The 22,530-nt window shown below is 39.6% G+C and overlaps 1 protein-coding gene across 1 annotated transcript in view; it reads left to right on the top strand.

The window, feature by feature from the left end:
- LOC113077177 (zinc finger protein 525-like) overlaps positions 1 to 20,442 on the top strand; it is a 28,551-nt gene extending 8,109 nt beyond the window's left edge. Inside the window, exon 2 of the mRNA XM_026249639.1 lies at positions 19,121 to 20,442. Within this exon, the coding sequence (XP_026105424.1) occupies positions 19,121 to 20,010 (890 nt within the window). The 3' untranslated portion in view covers positions 20,011 to 20,442. The remainder of the gene's footprint in view (positions 1 to 19,120) is intronic.
- Positions 20,443 to 22,530: the final 2,088 nt, after the last annotated feature.

Raw genomic sequence — 22,530 nt, 5'->3', positions numbered from 1 at the left:
AACCAAAACAGTTCTCTCTCAAGAGCAGGCTAAAAATCAACTTGGATATAGATACATTTTCTACTTGTCCTACATGTTTGCATCTTTACCTTTTGCTGGTTTGCATTGAATTGATTCAGTTGTGTTCAAATTATCACTAAACGTTTGTGGTGACATCTCTCTGCTTGCATGATAAATATTATTTTAGAAATTATTTGTTTAACTCGACATAGGCCTACTTGTTCAGTGATAACTACGTAAAAAATAAGATAAAAAATAAGATGCTGAATACAAAGGATTTGAAAATGACCCAATTCCTGCTGCCAGTTGGTGGCGCTATAACTTTGACTCCTAATAGTCACATATATACGATTGGTATCATACAACGAACAAACCGATAAAGTTTGATCAAACTCATGTAATGTATGCGGGCAAACCGTTCGAGATATCAAAAATCCCTTGGCAGTTTTGCATCCCCAATGTCTTGAGATCATGTTTGAAAGTCGAGATCAAGGTTGAAAGGTTGAAAGTCCTCAGAGGAGTTTAGTTCACATGCAGTCCAAGTGATCATGCCCTCGCCTTACTAGATTGTCTGCTAGGTTATATATTTGCTTCTTATTTATTAAATTCACTGATTGATAAAACATGGATCAAAATTAAGTTACAATTTGATAAAACAATTTGCTTTCAAACAAAAAAAAACTAAACTTTCAACCGCCACGGACACGCCCTTCGACGAAAACTCAAGATCTTCACAATTTAACATTGCAAAGGCCTTTAGATTAGGCGTACCAAATTTGGTGTTGATCTGAATAAATCTCTAGGAGGAGTTTGTTAAAATACAACGCATGGAAATGGCAAAAATTGCACAAAGTTTGCTCATAATATTAAAAATAACTGACTTCCTGTTGGGTTTAGAATTTTGCTCCAAGAGTCTTTTTTGTAGGTATTGGTGTGTTACATATGTGTGCCAATTTTCGTGCATGTACGTGAAACATAGCTGGAAGGCTGCTGATTTTTTTTGTATAGGTGGCGCTGTCGAGCCATTTTGCCACACTCTCTTCTGAATCCTATATCAGACAAAAAGTTTCACCAGGTTTGACGCATGTGCAAAGTTTCATGACTTTCTCAGGAAAATCTAATAATTTTGGATTTTTCAGTCTTTTTTTGGCTCATTTTATCAGTCAAGGAAAAAGTTCCTAATAATTCTGCACACCTGAATATATATATATATATATATATATATATATATATATATATATATATATATATATATATATAATATATAAAAGGAGGTTTTTTTTCTCTTCCACTCATCATGGTCAACTACATATATATCACACTCTAGTGCAGCTCAATCAAACCACATCCCATTCGTCAATATTTGTCATATCACAAATCCTGGAAAATGCTTGTTGTAGTCAAAACAACTTGTTTGTTGTAGTTTTTAAAAAGTGATTTCTGTTAAATAAAATATCTCCTTTTCAATTGGACTTTCAGCTTTGTAACTTTGTGGAATTTTTTTTGCTGAAACTGCAACATTACAGTATAACTAAAGTTGAAAAAGTGAAAGCATAATAGCACTCCTTTAATAGGCATTATTAAGCAGTTCATAAATACAGCTATAAATATTTTTGTTATTGAGCATATCTATAAAGTTCAATCATTGTATTTTCACACTTTAAGGATCAATTTATTATTTATAAATTATTGCATCATTTACAAACCACTTATTTAGGAGTTGTCAGTGGTTTATGAGATCATTAAGAAAGTGAAATTAAATTATTAATTAACTATTTTAGTGTAAATGGGTCAGTGACGTTTTAGAATTTCAAAACAGTACAAAAATAAAAATGAAAAGACAAATTAAATCTAGCATTTTTTGTGTAAATCTGTGTGTATATTTTTTGTTTTTATAAGTGCCCTTTATAAAAAATAACAATATATGACATTTTAATGTGTTTCTTTGTATACAGTCCTTGAAAATGTCATACGGTAAAACAAAGTGATTTTTAGAAATAAATTAATATTGTTATTCATGACACGGTTAAATATAACCAATAATGTAATAGTTGATCTGTAAGTATTTTATAACAAATTGCAAAATATAAACACCTACACCACAAATACTACATATTTTGTATTTTAAAGACTAAAGCATGTCATATATGGACATTTGTTCTATTTTTTTTTTTGCTAGAAATTAGTCAAAAATGCCTTGAAGTTATATATATATATATATATATATATATATATATATATATATATATATATATATATATATATATATATATATATATATATCATACTAGCTCTCCTCCATTATTTTCATGAACCATGTAAACAAACAAAGTGTTTATTTTTATTTCTTTTAAAATCCAGTGTTTTGCCATATGACATATTTTGTTTTACTGTATGACATAAAAAATGCAATGAAACATTGAAATTGTACTATGTAATAAATTGATGTAGGCCAATTCAGAATGATTTCAAAGAAACACAAGGCATCTCAAGTGAACCTTTTATTAACAGTAGAATATATATTCCCAACACTTGGAACATTTCTTTTCTCAACTCTCTTTCAGTACAAGGAACACATAGGACGTGCTATATGTAATACATGACAATATTAGTCAGATTTACAAAAATGAGATAACTTTTGGAAAATTCAGTTTTTCAGTTTCTTAACGTGTAACAGTAACATTGTGGAGACAGACAGTAACATTATCTTTCGTCAAATGTATAACTCCTCACACAGTTTTTTGCCTTTCAACATCTTTCCAGCCATGTCCTCTTGTGCCGGAATGGTGGTGGAGGGTGCAGCTTTTTCAGCATTATAATCTAAGACTGAGGGTGATTCACATTCACAGGAAAGTCCCATTCGATGGCAAAAGCAGGACAGTTCTCTGTAGAAGATCTTGCCAGGGGTGTTTGTTGTCACTTGATGAATACCCAAAGTGCCTCCGACTACTGGCAAAGCACCTGGCACAGCCTCATCCACCCTGGTGATGTCAGCCTCTGACACCCAATGGAATTTCACACTCGAATTTGCTTTTGTCAGAAAGGAAAACAACTCTTCAGGCTGTTGAATATCACCTCCTTGAAGCACAAATGCATCGGCAATCCTTTTCATTGAGCCACCAACACCATCTGGCGCGCCTTTTCCATGTGCCTTCTCTGAAAAGTTCCATGTTATCTCCTTAATGCCACGGAGAAAAGGCAAGGTGCACATCAAGTAGAAATTTTTCCTATTCCTATATTGCGTTAGTGGGCCATCACTCATGAAGTGCACAGTATTAATTCTTGGATTGAACTGAACTTCATCTAACACAGGCTTCAGATGTGCCCATACTGCCTGCTCGTCATGTCTTAAAGGGTCAGTGATTGTGGCATAAGCTTGTGACCCTTCTGCCGTATAAACCATGCATGTGTGGACAGTGGCCTGTTTTCGACTCCCCCCCCCCCCCCCCAATGATAGTGCTGGACCTCAACATTCAATTTACAAGCGTAGTTCTCAGAAAAGTCCATGTGGACTACAGCCTCATGGTCTTGGAGACTGTTCTTGAGGGCCCTGCATTGTTCCACCTGATGTATCCATGTGTACTGATGCTTGGCTAATCCATCAAGTTTTTCATTGAAACTCTTCATGAGATCCTCCCACATCCCAGTCAGAGTTTTTTTCACAAAATGTGAATAGGTTTTACCTTCAGTGCAGACCTTCTCCCTCTCCCATTGACTCCATGACACCTGGCGGGTTTTGTCTGGTAGGAGTAGCTCCATATCGTTATAGCAACACTTCGCACACAGCCTAAACATACACGCCCTACTTTTCAAATCGCACACAATGTGCACGAGTGCTTCAGGAGTACTTCTACTGGCAACAAGGCCACTCTGGTATAGTTTCTCGAGTAGAAGGCTTACAATCTCATGGTCTAGGCAGGCACAGGTGTTTCGGTCAATAGCCTTTGGCTCAGTTACATAAAATGGACGGAGGCGGACAAACTGCCGGTATGACACTGCCCGTCCCTCTCCTGCCTCTGCATTGTAGTCTTTATGAAGCTCTTTTAAAGACTTTGTCAACACCCGACGCTGTTCTTTGACCCTATCCTTTGATACTGTGTCCTTTTTTCCAGCTAGGAGACGGCTGTTCTCATCTCTAGTGAGGAACTCCACCACACTCTGTCTTCTTGCTGGCCCCTTCCTGAAAACCTTTGTTGTTTTTTCATGTTTTTTCTTGCTTTTCTGTATTTTGCTGTCATCACCCTGTTGGCTTTCTTGCGAAATCTATCTGCTCTTCTCTCTTCTCTTACAACATCCTTTTTTAGCTGTTTTATCTCCTCCCTCAGTTTCTTTATACTTACCCCTGTTCGACTGCTGGAGGTTGTTTTCTTAAGGGGTTTATGAGGAGTTGAACAATGTGGCCCAGGTGATGAGTAGTGTTGAGACGGCCCAGGTGGTGAGGAGTGACGGCCCAGGATGGTCATGGTTTTCGTCCACAAAAGAGTCCTCAGACACTGGTGTCAGATTCATCAATGCCTCCACCTGCCTCTTTTTCTCTCTGCATCGTCTCTGGTTGAGCCTCCACTGTTCCGTCCTCTTTGCATGTGCAGCTACTGTCAACTCTTTGACAGCACGATAATAATCACCCTGTCCAGCCTGTTTCCTCTGCCGTTGCCTGCGTGTACACGTACATTTATTGATACTTATTCATAAATGTACATACAAATACACAAACATACATTTATATATATGTATATTTACACACACACACAAACACACACATTAATAATATATCTATATATATGAAGCCACTTTCCAGAAACATTGTGCTGCTGACTTCAACTCAGTTCTATAGATAAGATACTGCCTATACTGACAAAACTGGCACATCCTGACATTACTGACATCATATACTCTCACAGTTATACCTTTCCCTCCTCTTAGCTAGGTTCTCCTCTCAAGCTGCAGGATCTGCCCTTTGCTTTGCACGGAAACGTGCACCCCTCTCCTTACTAGAAAGAGGCATCTGTAATGATGTGAAGAAATGCTTGAAACAGGCAAAAATATATTATATATGTTAATATTAATTCATAGTAGTTGTACAAACTATATATGTGATAAAAAAATTAAGAAATGACTAAATAATTCAGTTAAATGCTCTGTGTCATATGGTATAACAACATGTCATACGGTAAAATCGTTTGTCCGTATGACATTTTTTGTTTGCCCTTATGACAGTTTCATGCTTTGTCATTTATAACAGGCAGTTGCTTGGCCACCTCCTTCCACCATTACACTTTACCTTGACTTTTAAACTTTATCTTTCACCTGCAAATCAATATATTTTTTTTTAATTTCAAATGTATTAAACCCTTTTTTGACGTTTGACCATATGACACCCTAATCTGTGACACATGGTAACACACTTGGAAAAGGTGAAATTACCTGAAATTTGGGAGCAAAATCTTAACCTTACCTTCAACTTGGCTGGTCTTCAGGGGTCCTCTGAGTGATGTCATCACGTCACATGACTTAAGTCATTAATATTCAGTTCCAAAATGGCTTCCAAACTTTGTTTTACCGTATGACATAGGGAAAATGTGTCTTTGCGGAACAATTTGTTTTAGATACTAATGACATTTCTTAAAAGTCTATCTAACTGATACTTTAATATGCTTATCTTAAGACTTGAAAAAATATGCCAAATGAAAAGTTTTATCATTTTTAAATATTTTAAATCATTTTAAATGCAATTGTCTCAAATAACTTTAAGTGAATTCCGTTTGACCGTATGACATTTGACCACATTAATAGTCTAAAAGAATTTTTCACACAATTATGAACAGTGAGGAGGACAAATGATGTGAGATTAAAGCATAAATATAATTTTAAACCTATTTTATATAAATATATAATATTTATTGCTCCTGGAAGTCCAAAACTGTGCGGCACGTCACTGACCCATATGTATAAATCTTATTATTTAGACACACGATAATAGTTGCTCGGTTTGTTAATAACTGCTTTATTGACATATATTCCAGCTGTAATTCATGATGAAGTCAGGTTTTTATAAAATATCTATTTTTGTGAGCTCATCTAAAGTGAGGAATATTTATACATTTTAAAGCATTCAAAAAAGGAGATTTAAAGAATCATTGATCTTCCAAACTGAAAAGTTAAATAAAACACAGAGGGACAAATAACACAGAAATATTTTTACACTTGTTAAAAAAAATTAAATATGAACTTATGCAATAAATATATATATATATATATATATATATATATATATATATATATATATATATATATATGCGCATGTTTATACTTCATACATATATATATACATACATACATACATACATACATACAGGTCCTTCTAAAACAATTAGCATATTGTGATAAAAGTTCATTATTTTCCATAATGTAATGATACAAATTAAACTTTCATATATTTTAGATTCATTGCACACCGACTTAAATATTTCAGGTCTTTTATTGTTTTAATACGGATGATTTTGGCATACAGCTCATGAAAACCCAAAATTCCTATCTCAAATTTCCTCCAACCAATAAAAGAAAAGTGTTTTTAATACAAAAAAGTCAACCTTCAAATAATTATGTTCAGTTATTCACTCAATACTTGGTCAGGAATCCTTTTGCAGAAATGACTGCTTCAATGTGGCGTGGCATGGAGGCAATCAGCCTGTGGCACTGCTGAGGTGTTATGGAGGCCCAGGATGCTTCGATAGCGGCCTTAAGCTTATCCAGAGTGTTGGGTCTTGCGTCTCTCAACTTTCTCTTCACAATATCCCACAGATTCTCTATGGGGTTCAGGTCAGTTGTCAGGCCAATTGAGCACAGTAATACCATGGTCAGTAAACCATTTACCAGTGGTTTTGGCACTGTGAGCAGGTGCCAGGTTGTGCTTAAAAGCTAAATCTTCATCTATATAAAGCTTTTCAGCAGATGGAAGCATGAAATTCTCCAAAATCTCCTGATAGCTAGATGCATTGACCCTGCCCTTGATAAAACACAGTGGACCAACACCAGCAGCTGACATGGCACCCCAGACCATCACTGACTGTGGGTACTTGACACTGGACTTCAGGGATTTTGGCATTTCCTTCTACCCAGTCTTCCTCCAGACTCTGGTACCTTGATTTCCGAATGACATGCAAAATTTGCTTTCATCCGAAAAAAGTACTTTGGACCACTGAGCAACAGTCCAGTGCTGCTTCTCTGTAGCCCATTTCCTGCACACGCCTGTGCATGGTGGCTCTGGATGTTTCTACTCCAGACTCAGTCCACTGCTTCCGCAGGTCCCCCAAGGTCTGGAATCGGTCCTTCTCCATCAGTATTAAAACAATAAAAGACCTGAAATATTTCAGTTGGTGTGCAATGAATCTAAAATATATGAAAGTTTAATTTTTATCATTACATTATGGAATATAATGAACTTTTATCACAATATGCTATTTTTTTTAGAAGGACCTGTGTGTGTGGGTGTGTATGTGTGTATATATACATATATATATATATATATACATTAGGGGTGTAATGGTACGCAAAAATCAGGTTTGGTACGTACCTCGGTTTTAAAGTCACTGTTCGGTTCATTTTCGTTACAGTAAGGGAAAGAAATGCAAACATTAAACTGCAGGTTGTTTATTACTATACACTTTTTAAAAAAAAATACTTTTTAATAAAATATATATAAAATAAAAAAAGAATAAGAAATAAAATGCTGCTGCAAAGGTCTCCACGAAATTAAATACTCTCAGTCTCAAACCAATATCATATAATAAAATATAATGAAAAATATAAATAAATGATTACAGTGCAGCATTACCAATCCCAGCTTGTAGGCCTGCTTCACCTGCTGCTGTAGGTGACAGGGAGACTGCTGACAGACCAGGCTTTTGTCTTCATGACAACAATATCTAATACTTTATGTTGAGCATAAATATAAAACCTACCGATAAAGGACACCGTCAACATTGACGGCAAAATAGACTGTTTGACAGGTGCAATATTTGAAGAGCGATAATTATATTTTATTTTTATTTTTTAAATTACATTTATATCTCAATTTATGTCAACCTATAGACTTTCAAACATCAATGTGTCATTAATATGTATTTGTGTACAAAATGACATAAACATTTTCCTATTCTATTTTGCCTGGAAAGGCTTCCAACGTGCTTGCATGTCACGTGAAAAATAGGGCGTCGGTTCTATTTCTAGCATGCACGCGTTTTCCGCGCTGCTCGAGTCGCACCTGAGAAACGCGTCTCAACGCAGGCAGCCTGCAAGCTCTAACCTGTTAACATGGAAGCCGAATTAAAAACGGACACGCCACGCAGCTGAGATGCTTGCGCCACGCATCCAGTGTGTCGCTGTCCTTAGAATCAGCTGCAGGGCGGAATTTGCGCTGAACGTGGAGACTTCCGCCACTTAATATGTTCGTTTGGAAACACGAAAATGTACTTATTTTCCGTGCGCAAAATATTGCATTCCTTCATTTGATACACACGTGCACCGCACTGAAAGCCCTGTACCGAAACGGTCCGGTACGAATACAGTTACCGTTAAACCCCTAATATATATAGCCTTTAATCTCCTCAAAATAACTGTGCATATAAACCATGAACAATTTAATTATAGCTGTATTTATAAAATGCTAAGTAATTACTTAATTTTGGGAGGTTATATAAAGCATGAATTGATTATTTACTAATGCTTAGATGAGTGCAGCTTTTATGAAGTGTTACCAATGCATTTAATAATGTTAACAAATTAGACATTATTTTACAGTGTTACCAAATCCTTAAATAATTTTAAAGTGTTTTGATTTTATTGACCCATAAGCATTTGTGAAATAGTTGTGCTTGCATCACAGCTTAGTCTTCATCTGTGAGGTGAACAGATTTACTGTTACATCCATGAGTTTATGTAAATTCAGATAAATGTCATGTCACAGGGTGTCAGAGGTCAGTATCAAATGAGTTTGAAATTATTATTTGGAGCACAAATAAGTATTTTTAGAATTTAATTCCTGAAACTTTCAGAAAAGGATAAGGCCTAATAGATGTCTGAAGATGTAATGAAAACAGCACAATTAGCAACAAAGACAAAAAAACAAAAAAATGTTAAAATATTTTTTTTCTGGTGATTAAAGAGATGTTTTAGTCTCTTTCTCTCTCTCTGTCTGCCAATCGGCTCATGCCCATCTCTCTCTCTTTCACACACACACACACACACACACACTCAGTCAGCACTCACACAGAGTGACAGCGTGAGATCAGATGTCTGATAATTTTTTACATTTTAATCATAAAGTGTTGTAAAGTCATGAAACTATGCATATTTCCTCTATCACATGTTCTCTAAATGAAAAATAGTTTTGAAATGTTTGGAAGCTGTAATTTAAAAATACAAGACAATTAATGTTTCCCTTTTTACTGTTATTTCAAAAAATCACCATGGCAAAACCATTCAACTTATCCAAAATCCATTCGCAGTTTATGTTCCTCAATGTCTTGGCATCATGTAGACAAAGTTTGGTGTGTATAGTGTACTTCTCCTGTGAGGAGTATGCATTAATACACAACGGTATCTTCCCCAAGATACATATTCGAATCAAAATAGCTGACTTCCTGTTGGTCGTAGCTTATGACTGTGAATTAGAAAGTTGTCCATCTTGATAAGAACAATTTAGGTAAACAGTTGAAAGTCTTCAGAGGATTATTTCAAATTCCAGAGCATGCTTTTTTTAAACAGCCCTGAATAGCTGACTTCCTGTTTGGCGAAGCCGATGACATATATCATGAAAGTTGTTCAGCTCAATGAGATCTATAAGTGTACTGAGTTTCATATAAATACATGCAAGTACGTGTGAGCTATGGTTCAAGAATGTGTTCCAGGGGGCTCTGTAGAGCCCCTGTGCCACGCCGGGTCCCAGCCTCTGTGGCGTCCTAATGGCCGCAGGTTCCAATGTGTGTGGCAATTTTCAAGAGTTTTTGAGCATGTTAAGGCCACCAAAAACCCCCGGAAGGTTTAATGAAGAAAAAAAAAAAAGAAGAATAATAATCCTTAGGGGAACAATAGGGCTCTTCGCCCCTTCAGGCTTGAGCCCTAATAAGAAACAAAGCAGTGACAATAGGGTCCTCACACCTAGGGATGTGCAACAGTGATCGAGTACTCGACCGCGACAGCGATGATCGATCACGTAAACGATGATCGAATTTTTTTTTATTTTTTTTTTGGTTATGGCAGCACGTTGGGCGGCGCCCTGGTCTCTGATTGGTTAGCTTCCCACTTGATGCCTCAGAAGACGTAAGAAGACATAATTATGGCCTCAAAGTCACGTAGTGATGGCTGGCTTCCCTTTGAGAAGAGCGATGAAAAAAGTTCAGGGTAAGCTGTACAGCGCCAAGCTGTCACACAAATCTACAACAAATACAATGCGCTATCATCTAAAATTTGGACATAAAATATCTGCCGATAACAGAGCGGCAACTCAGGTGAGCATTGAATCACCTGCCGTAAGACGTAAATGCAACGCAGGCAGAACCGAGAAGACGACAAAGCTATTCGCTGAAATGGTGGTGAAAGATTTGCTGCCCATTAGTTTCAGGGACAGAGAAGGTTTACTTGTCCAGTGGTACCTTGCTGTTCCTGCAACATCTGTTCCAGCGGAGCAAATTTATTCCACTAAATGTAAACAGGCTGCGCACGTGGCTCTCATCTGAGCACGTAGACCGACTTATCTTTTTGAATAGACATTTGAATGTTTCACCAGTCGTGGTAAATATAATATCATTTTTTTATGTAATATTATTATTTTAGTTTTGAGTTTTAGCCATAGTTAAAATATCTAGGCTATTTGGTCTCTGTTTTATACCTTATAATAGTTGTTTGGTTAAACTTGGTGAACTTTTTTCTTTATCTTTTAAAAACTACATTTCACCGCTGGATCAAAATATGCTGCTAAAGTTATACTGGAAGACAATGTTTTGAAAAAAAAAAAAAAATACCGTTGAATAAAGTAGCAAAAAAAGAAAAAGTATCCTTTGTGTGTTAATTTTTAAATCACAGACAAATAATGAAATGGTTTTTATAAAATAAAAATGCACTGGATATATTTGTAGCCTAATTACATTATATTCGTAAAGATGACGAAAATCTAAATTATTTGTTTGTCATAGTTTTTATCTTAAATATATTTTAAATCTTATTCAATTATTTAACAATAATCAGTGATTTCCATGCTGTTAAATAATATTTAAATAATATTTTGGTTGATCAGGAAGTGCAAATTTAATACAATCAAATTAATAAAAAAATTACGATAGTAACACTAATGTGAAATTATTGTACTTTCGTGTTTGTAAAGCACAATCAGATCGAGTTACACTTTCGGTCAAGTTCACATCTGCATCAGCGAATTTTTTTGAATTTTTAACATGAACAATTATACTGCATATCATCGATTCATTTCATGCTCATATAAGCAATGCCCGATAATGATATTGATCTTAAATGTTTAATTTTTCTATTATTATTGATATTTTATTACTGATGTTATAATAATGCAGTCAAGCTTTTTTTCTTTCATATTTGTGGGCATAGGCCTAATTCAATTATTATGGCTTTGAAAACCCGCAGGTGGTTTATGGAAAATAAAACTTAACTTAAAAATAAAACTTTATTACAACTATTACAATTAATAATGTAGATGAAAATATAGCACAAATCTGCCATACATTTATAATAAGAACTTTATAGGAATCTATAGGCTGTGTCCAAATTCAGGGTCTACATCCTACGGAGTACTCATTTGAAGGATGTTACGTCACAGCGCCGCGACTAAGGCCGTCCAAATTCGTAGGATCCTTCAAATGCGGCCCACAAATACATCCTCCTTTTCCCCGAATTGGAATGATGGGTGTGGTGGATCCTTTCCTGTCCTACCTATCCCATAATTCTTTTCGGCAGGACGAAGCGAGCGGTAGAGGAGTGGGGGAGGTGTATTATTTTTGATGTTTCGAAGTTTTTTAAAAACTGGCTTTTCAAAAATAAATATTTTCAGTGGTTGTCTAGTTAGTCATTTTGTTTTAGCGTTAAGCATTTTTTTTTTTTACATTTGTATGTTTATATGTAAAAAAAAAAAACTTTTACTTTCGTAAACTAGCTTCTTCCTTACTGCCTGTGTGAATATCCCCTTACACACAGCTAATTTGTTGGTGATTGAAGCTGTTTTAAACGCTTCTAAGGACGAAAGAGCAGACAGAAGTGTTTATAAAGCTCCGGGGAGAGAACGATGAGCTCTTCACCCGCGTCTTGCTTAGCGCTGTCACGGTTGCTAGGCGACAGGATATGAGCAACGGGTAGGGGAGGAAACTGAAAGAAGGGTAGGCTGTCCAAATTCACAAACACCGACTTCCGGTTTTTGCGGTCATCGGAGGACCCCTCCTCCTTCAACGGGTAGGAAGGATCCTAAGGAGGATGCAGACCCTGAATTTGGACACAGCCATAGTAAAATCTGTCTTTGCCCATCTTTCAGCGCTCATGAAAACTCATCAGCGGAAGCTCGCGCACTCTCTCTCTCTCTGTCTATCGCATAACTTAGCATCCTATTGTGCTGATACAAGTTGTAATGTTACGTCTGATATGAATCTCAGTTAACTGATTTATCATAGTGTGGCAGGGGAGGCGTGGTTTAGCGAGGTCTGCTACGGGAGAGAGGGTGAAGAGATCAGCGGTGGTAAGAGGGTTAAGTGAGAGACAAGTGACACCTGCTTCTCATTTCAGTGATGGGCGTGGGGAAGCAGTATTTAAGCCGGCCACTTTCCAGAAACGGGAGAGAGATCTGAGGGCTCGTGGGCGTAATTATTTATTGACGCGCATGTGGCGCGAGTTTGTTTTTTTGTATTCTTTATTTACGGACAATAAAGTTCCCACGAGCCTCAGTAAGCCGACCCTGGTCTCCTTCCTTCTCTGTCATACGAACATTGTTACACTGGTGCCGAAAACCCGGGAAGGAAGGAGAACGCCGCCGCCATGCAAACCCCGTCAGGAACATCGGGAACGCCGTTTGCGGAGCTCATTACATCACTCCCGGGCCTGCATTAGGAACAACATCAAGCCCTGCTGGAGCTGCGAGCCGACCACGAACAACGGTTCCATGCAATGATGCAGGTCCAGCGGGAGGACCGCGAGCTGTTCCGGAGCCTGCTGGACCGGTAGGTTCGGACGAGGTCAGCCTCCCCCAGTTCCAGCCCTGCTGCCCACATGCCCCTGACAAAGATGGGGCCAACGGATTATCCGGAAGCGTTCCTCGATCTTTTTGAGAGGACGGCCGAGGCATGTGGGTGGCCAGAGGACAGCTGGCCGGTCAGAATAATTCCTCTGCTATCTGGGGAGGCCCAGAAGGCTGCTCAACAACTGCCCGTCCAGAACCTCCTGGTATATGCAGACTTAAAAAGAGCAGTGCTCCAAAGGGTCGGCCTCAGCCCCGAGCAGCATCGTCAACGCTTCCGGTCGCTAGAACTGACTGAAGCTGGCCGGCCCTTTGTCTTAGCCCAGCAGCTCCGGGACTCATGCCGCAAATGGCTGTTGGCCGGAGGAAGCGACGACGAGACCATTATCAACACCGTGGTGCTGAAGCAGTTCATCTCCCGACTCCCGAAGAGGACTGCTCAGTGGGTCCAGTGCCACCGGCCAGCATCGCTCGATCTGGCCATCCAACTGGCGGAGGATCAGCTGGCGGCGTGTTCCGGGGTCGGCGAACCCCTTCCATCTGTCTCTCTCTCTCTCTCCCCCCCCCCCCCCCTCTCTCTCCTCTTGTTGCAAAGCCTGTCCTGGTTTGCGGGTCCACCAAGGGCTGCACCCCGCTGGAGAACAGGGGCGGAGTCGGCAACGATGTCACGGGGTCCTACCAGAGGAATGGGGCCGCCACACGGGGAGGGTCTGTTTGAGCTACCTACTGCTTCCTGACGTCAATCACCTGACCCCCTTCCAACCACTAGGGTGGCGGGAAGGCCTGGGCCGGCCTGCTGGCGTTGCGGAGATCCGGGCCATTTCGTGGACCGGTGCCCGGTCATGGAGGTGGGGACATTGGACCCACAGGCTGCCCCCGATCAAGCCGGGTTGTATCAAATACCTGTGAGTATTAAGGTGGGTACCTATCAGGCTTTGGTGGATTCAGGTTGCAACCAGACCTCCATCCATCAAAGCCTGATACAATCCGGGGCATTGGATACGGGCCGCGTGGTTAAGGTGAGGTGTGTGCACGGGGATATAGTGGAATACCCTGTAAAAACCATAGGCATCAAATTTAGGGGACAAAAACATTATGTGGAGGTGGCCGTTAGTCCGCGCCTCCGGCATCCACTAATCTTGGGGACCAATTGGCCAGCTTTTGAACAATTATTGGGGTGCTTAACAGTGGATGCCTCTGGGAAGAAGAGAGGCCCGGAGGGAGGGGCGAGCGCTCAGGTAGGAGAATCTGTACCAGGACCCAGTGGGGAAGCTTCAGAGGAACCGAGCGATTTGGCCAGGCTAAACCTTTCCAATCGCGATGACTTTCCTCTGGAGCAGTCCCAGGATGAAACCCTTAAACATGCATTCGAGCATGTCCGTTCCATCAATGGGCAGGCCCTCCATCCTGACCGCCCACTCTCCTATCCGTATTTTGCCGTTATTAAAGACCGGTTGTATCGAGTGACCCATGACGCTCAGACAAAGGAAGATACGACCCAATTATTAATACCTAAGAGCCGTCGGGAAATGCTTTTCCAGACGGCACATTGTAACCCAATGGCAGGGCATCTAGGTATGACAGCCACGCTAAATCGTCTAATGACCCGATTTTTTTGGCCGGGCATTCACGAGAACGTCCGCAGATGGTGCGCGTCGTGTCGGGAATGTCAGTTGGTGAACCCACCGGCCACCCCAAAAGCGCCATTGCGCCCTATACCTCTAGTGCAGGTCCCCTTCGAACGAATTGGTATGGACCTCATCGGGCCATTAGAACGATCCCCACGAGGACATCGTTTTGCGTTAGTCATAGTGGATTATGCAACACGATATCCCGAAGCAGTGGCGCTCCGCAACATCTCGGCGAAGAGTGTGGCGGACGCCCCGTTTCGCTTAATCTCCCGCGTGGGAATCCCAAAAGAGATTCTCACGGACCAGGGCACCGCGTTTATGTCACGCACGTTACGTGAATTATGCGAATTATTGGGCATTAAAGCGGTACGGACCAGCGTCTATCACCCACAAACGGACGGACTGGTCGAACGATTTAATCGCACTTTGAAAACAATGATTCGTAAATTCGTCCAAGAAGACGCGAAAAATTGGGATAAATGGCTAGAGCCCCTCTTATTTGCTGTGCGCGAGGTCCCCCAAGCCTCCACGGGGTTTTCCCCCTTCGAGCTTCTTTACGGACGCCAGCCCCGCGGGGTGTTGGACGTCCTGAAAGAAACTTGGGAGGACGGACGTTCAGATAGCAAAAACGAAATTCAATATGTCATGGTCCTGAGGGCAAAACTCCATACACTGCGGCGGCTCTCAATGGAGAATTTGCTCCAGGCCCAGGGCAGACAAAGCCAGCAGTATAACAAGGGAACTAAGCTCCGAGAATTTGCACCGGGAGATAAAGTGCTCGTATTACTGCCGACATCCAGCTCCAAATTATTATCAAAGTGGCAAGGACCCTTTGAGGCCACACAGCGAAAAGGAGATCTCAATTATGAAGTAGTACGAAAAGACAGAGGCGACTCCAGGCAAATTTACCACCTCAACCTCCTTAAAAAATGGAGCGAAGAGGAGTCAGTGTTGCTAGCGACGGCGGTGAGCGGAGAGGAGGATCTTGGGCCAGAGGCGGTCATCAAAGAAAAATCCCTCGCCCTGGCCCCGGGAGGGGATCACCTCTCGCCCTCGCAGCTCACTGACATTGGACAATTACAGTCCGAATTTGCAGACGTGTTTTCGCCTCTACCTGGTCGTACGAATCTGATTCAACACCATATTGAGACGGAGCCGGGCGTGGTGGTTCGCAGCCGGCCATATAGATTACCTGAACACAAAAAAAAGTGGTTCAGACAGAATTAGAAGCGATGCTGGGGTTAGGAGTAATCGAGGAGTCACACAGTGATCGGGTGAGCCCGATTGTTTTGGTCCCAAAAACGGACGGCTCGGTGCGGTTTTGTGTGGACTATCGCAGGGTGAATGCAGTGTCAAAATTTGATGCTTATCCAATGCCACGGATTGACGAGTTGCTCGATCGGTTAGGTACGGCTCGTTTTTATTCGATATTGGACTTGACAAAAGGATATTGGCAGATCCCCTTATCTCCCATATCTAGAGAAAAAACAGCCTTCACCACGCCGTTTGGCTTACACCAATTTGTGACGCTTCCGTTCGGCTTGTTCGGGGCCCCCGCTACGTTCCAGCGTCTCATGGATCGAGTGCTGCGTCCGCATGCTGCATATGCCGCCGCCTACTTGGATGATATTATCATTTATAGTGGGGACTGGCGGCGGCATATGGAGCATGTGAGGGCTGTCCTTGAGGCGCTGAGACGGGCGGGGCTAACGGCCAACCCGAAGAAGTGCGCAGTTGGGCGGGTGGAGGTAAGGTATCTGGGCTTCCACTTGGGTCACGGGCAGGTGCGTCCCCAAATTGACAAGACGGCAGCTATTGCGACTTGCCCCAGGCCTAAGACCAAAAAGGAGGTGAGGCAGTTCCTGGGGCTGGCGGGATATTATAGAAGGTTTATTCCTGGTTATTTGGACCTCACTAGCCCCCTGACTGACCTCACTAAAAAGGAGGTACCAGATACGGTCCAATGGACGGAGCGGTGCCAACAGGCCTTTACCCAGGTTAAGGCTGCCCTGTGTGGTGGACCGCTCCTGCACTCTCCTAACTTTTCTCTCCCCTTTTTTGTGTGTGTGAGTTACACTTTCCAAAGTGAAAGTGTATTATTTATTGACGCGCATGTGGCGCGAGTTTGTTTTTTTGTATTCTTTATTTACGGACAATAAAGTTCCCACGAGCCTCAGTAAGCCGACCCTGGTCTCCTTCCTTCTCTGTCATACGAACATTGTTACACATAGGCTGTGTCATAGAATTAGCTTCCGTTTATTGGTATATTCTTCACCTCAGGCAGATATTTCTTGCTCCTTTATTAATAACATTGCTTCATCATAATCATAATCTAACCTGTCCTAATCATGTGTTCATGTTTTCATAGACAGATTTTCATGTCAGATTTTTATTTTTTTATTTTTTCATTTTCATAACAAGATTTTTTCATTATATACATTATTGCCATCCCCCGCCCCCCCGCATAAGCCCCACCCCCGATAAATCGTTTTTGAAACCTATCGATGATCGAAATTAGAAATTTCCCAAAATGCCCATCCCTACTCACACCATCGGTGCTTGGGCCCTAATAATAGTAAGAATAATCCTTAGGGGAACAAGAGGTCCAATGGGCTTGAGCCCTAATAAGAATAATCCCCTTCGAGTTTGAGCCCTAAAAATAAATGGAGCAGATACAAGAGGGTCCTCGCACCATCGGTGGTCGGGCCCTAATAAACGGAGCCGATACAAGAGGGTCCACCATCGGTGCTCGGGCCCTAAATATACTTCGATAATTCAAGCACGTCCCATTTTGCAAATGTCACATTACATGATTTTACTGATTTGCACAGGAAATTGGGCTTTTATGGAGGAACGAAAGTGCAGCACTGCAAAAGTGGGGGGAATGGGGCACAATAATCGTTTTATCTCGATTATTGGATTTTCATAATCATTGGAGGCCAAAATCGAAACTGAATAATTTTTTTTCGATTAATTGCACAGTCCTAATATGAAGTTTGCACAAAACTAAATAATGATCTGAGATTTTATCACTTGTCTGCATAATTTCAAAATCATCAACATCAATTCCATGTGACCGTATTAAATCTAGAGTATGATTTCAACAATGAGTAGGTCCCGAGACATGTTTTCTAACCCCAATAGAATTCAGAATGTCTATAAATGCTGATCCCAATGCATCTTTTTCATTATCACCATGGATATTAAAATCACCAACTATTAAAACTTTATCTACAGTCAGAACTAACTCGGATGTAAAATCACCAAACTCTTTAATAAAGTCTGTATGGTGCCCTGGTGGCCTGTATACAGAAGCCAGTACAAACATAATGGGATTTATCATTAACATTTGTTTCTCTGGAAAAACGTAAAGCACCATCACTTCAAAAGGGTTATACTTGAAGCCTGCCCTCTGAGAAATCCTAAAAACATTGTTATAAATTGTAGCAACACTTCCCCTTTGCCTTTCAGACGCAGCTCATGGTAATAACAGTAAACTTGGGGGGTGGACTCATTTAAAATAATGTAATCATCAGGTTTTAGCCAGGTGTCTATCAAACAGAGCACATCTAAATTATGACCAGTGATCATATTTAATGTCTGTTTAATAACAGTAGCACCCATTAGATCCTTTGTGTAAAGGTCTTTTAATTTTTGATGAGTAGACTGTAGCCCAAGACTATCTTACGTTTTGAAATTAACTCACTGTAAAAAAAATTTTTTTTAAATGTTACAATGTTACATCATAATGTTATTGTTGTTTTACTTTTATCTCATTTTACAATTACATTAACTTTGCAATTCATCCCTTTGTGCCACCTGGCGGTAGTTTCGTGAATGGTTTTAACACGCGACTGACTTGCAGTTAACGCCGCAGCCCTGTACACATGGCGGTATTACCCATTCTGGTTGTCTACCTACTGTATATATGTATATAAATGTATATATGTATATAAAATATATACATATATTAATTTTACTAGGGTTGTGATGGTGGTAAAGTGGTAAAAATCTGCCAACGTCGCATCCCTAGTAAAATTTATATATTTCTTGTTTTATACAGCTCAAAAACCCTTGAGTCAATTGATCCAAAACAATGATTTTTAAAAAATGTTTTACCCAGTTTACCTATTAAATTAGTAAAAGTCAATAAATCTGAAGCAAAAAAAGTAAATTGTGTATTTACAGATGTTCTCAGCTTTTAACAATATACCAAAAATAAATCATTTTACCTTTATTTCAGAGTTCATTGAAGAAAAAGAGGAAAATGATGAATCAAGCCCTCAAGAGAAGCAGAACGCATGTGATCAGTGCGATAAAATGTTTTTATGGGCTTCACTTCTGAAGAAACACTTGAAAGTTCATGCAAAGAAGAAGCTACATTCATGTCATTTGTGTGGTAAGAGTTTTTTGCATGTACAAAGTTTGAAAGAACATCTTCAGATAATACATACTGGTGTAAGAGAGTACGTGTGCTCTGAGTGTGAGAAGACTTTTAGTTCAGCAAGCAGTTTAAAACTGCACGAGAGGATTCACATTGGAGAGAAACTTTATAAGTGTTTACACTGTGACAAGAGATTCAATCATTCAGGAAATCTGAAAACGCATGAGAGGATCCACACTGGAGAGAAACCTTACAAGTGTTCACACTGTGACAAGAGATTCGGTGATTCATCAAGTCTAAAAAAACATGAGAGGATTCACACTGGAGAGAAACCTTACAAGTGTTCACACTGTGACAGGAGATTCAGTCGTTCATCAAATCTCAAAACACATGAGAGGATCCACACTGGAGAGAAACCTTACAAGTGTTCACACTGTGACAAGAAATTCAGTCATTTAGCAATTCTCAAAACACATGAGAGGATCCACACTGGAGAGAAACCTTACAAGTGTTCACACTGTGACAAGAGATTCAGTCAGTTATCAAGTCTCAAAACACATGAGAGGATCCACACTAGAGAGAAACCTTACAAGTGTTCACACTGTGACAGGAGATTCAGTAAATCATCAAGTCTCAAAACACATGAGAGGATCCACACTGGAGAGAAACCTTACAAGTGTTCACACTGTGACAGGAGATTCCGTCATTTAGCAAATCTCAAAACACATGAGAGATTTCACACTGGATAGAAAGCACATCACCGCAATGTACGTGGGAAGCGTACATTGGCCCGTACACGCGGAGATGCATTTAGATGTTTATGTAAATATTTTGTTAGGTATATGTGTTTCGTCCAGACGGATCCAGCATTTTGGGAGAATGAATTCACTATTTCTTTGGGTCCCAGAGTGGATAAATCTGAAAATGACACCTTTGACACCGTCTTTTGTGTTCTGCCAATCCATATATTTTGTGAAACAATGTCATCACCCCACTTCTCTACTATTGTCAGACACCGCTACATCATGTAACACCAACAACAATGGAGAACTACATGTTTGTGTTCATGCTGCAGAAACTACTGAGCCTGATATTGGAAAAAAAAACTCACATTGTCATTATTTGTTTTAACGATGTATATTGCAATATGGAAAAAAAAATAAACAGATGACTTGAACTGCTCTATTTGGTTGGGGTGATTTTGTAGGTGAATAAATCAGCTAAGAAAATAGGCAAAATTACAAACAGATAAATATAATAGATAAATTATACGAATTAAACAAAAAAATGCTTTGTATTCTTCAGGTAAGACCAACTGTTACTGTCTGTTACAGTAAAGTCTAATACATAACTGCTGCGTTACATTGCTGACAGAATGCAGTGTTTATAATCTAGAGATCGTAAAGAGGATGTAGCTCACGCACTGTCAAGTCAAGTCGATGCAACAGAGAGCGGCGCAGGACAAGACTTGTGTGTGCAGGACACAGGAAAAAAAAAAAAAATATCTAAACATAAAAAATCTAAAACAAATAAATTATTTATCTATTGCACCAAAGCAAAATAAACTATGAAACATAAACGATTAACAGGTGCAAGCATATGCAGAGCTTCTATTTAGGCTTTAACAAGGATTAGTTTGTTGCATGATGAGACTGATGCGAGATACTGATCCAAAAGCACAAGTTTTGTTAATAAGTTTAATTTCTTCCTGTAATATAGGCTAAGCGAGTTTTTCATTATTGTTGCTGTTTCCATTTAAAATAAATAAAACATTGAACAACAAACTAAGCATTTGTTTTAAAAGGGGGAAAATACCTTATTTATTTTGGTTACAATATCCATCTTATTAGTTTTTGTTAATAAAATTCAAATGTTTAAATGCCAATGTGAATTTGTACCATTGTACTTTTTATGGATTGTGTTTTAATTAATAGACTAATAATGAACCACATACTACTATAGTTTTAAAGAAAAGGGAAACCCAAATACTTTTTTTGAGTGTTACAATGCAAATAAAACATTTTCCTTATAATATTAATAAAAGTTCTAAATTTAATAAAAGAGAATTTGTCATCGTACTGTTTTAGCATGTTTTGTTATTAAATATAATGGGCTAATAATGAGCCACAAACTAAGACTTCATTTGAAGTAAGGGGAAAATGTAGATTCATTATGCATATTTTTATTAGATTAGACTAGATTCAACTTTATTGTCATTGCACGTGGGTACAAGGCAATGAAGTACAGTAGTACAGGGGAAAAGTGATACATCATAACAGAAAAGAGAGGAGAATAAAAACAATACCCACACTATGCTCCTTTGGGAGCAGTGTGAGAACAGGTAAAACACCGCAGCACAAAAGCACATAATCAATACACCTTAAACACACAATTTTACAACTGGAGACGGAAATTGGGGGGTCGAGGTAATCCAGCGCAGGCAATCAGCCATTTGCCATTACAGCGCTGGTCACAGACCCGCTTCTCAGACTGACGGCACAAAGCGGCAAAAGCGAGGGGTGGGGGGAGAATGCATATCTGTATGTACGTGTGTGTGTGTGTATTAGGGTTTGCGCCGACAATTCGATTAGTCCACTAGTTGACTTCAATAGTCTGCCATGACGCTTTAAACTTGACGTCGACTAGTCGCCGGTCCTATAGAGGGCGCAACAGGATAAATCTTCTAAGGACTTCCACATTTATGCTCCATTTACAAACAGTTAAAATAACAAATACATACATACTATGAAAGCACTCCACATGCATGTTTGATTATATTACTGGACACTGGAAATTGAACGGGAGAACACACATTCTAAACCGCTTATCATAAAGGTAAGTTAATTGCTGTTCTAATCGAATATGCTGCTGCACTGTTACGCACACACATAGGCTACAGACAGTAGCTCATACGTCACGCACAGATCGCTCGCGCACATAATCATTCAGTGTGGAAATGTACTGTAAACACTGTTCTATGATTGCTCAATAAAATAGTTTAGAAACTGAAAATTTCTGAATTTATGTCTCAACTAAATCCCACAACTTCACTAGTAGAGAGACACTGCCAGGTAGAATGAATTCACACACACAATTGCTCTTACTAATGCATTCATATGAATGATCTTTACTGTGCTACTTTCTGTATCTGATTTAGAATGAGTAGAAATCTGTGAGAAATATAACCACTCAAAAGACAAATGAACTGATAAAAATGAGCTGTTATAAGAGAAATAACCATGTATGCAGCTCTGTGTCAAATACCATAG

The sequence above is a fragment of the Carassius auratus genome, unplaced genomic scaffold (assembly GCF_003368295.1).
Source record: "Carassius auratus strain Wakin unplaced genomic scaffold, ASM336829v1 scaf_tig00021918, whole genome shotgun sequence".
NCBI lineage: Eukaryota > Metazoa > Chordata > Actinopteri > Cypriniformes > Cyprinidae > Carassius > Carassius auratus.
The sequence above is the reverse complement of the archived record's forward strand: the minus strand, read 5'-3'. Positions and strand labels throughout refer to the sequence as shown.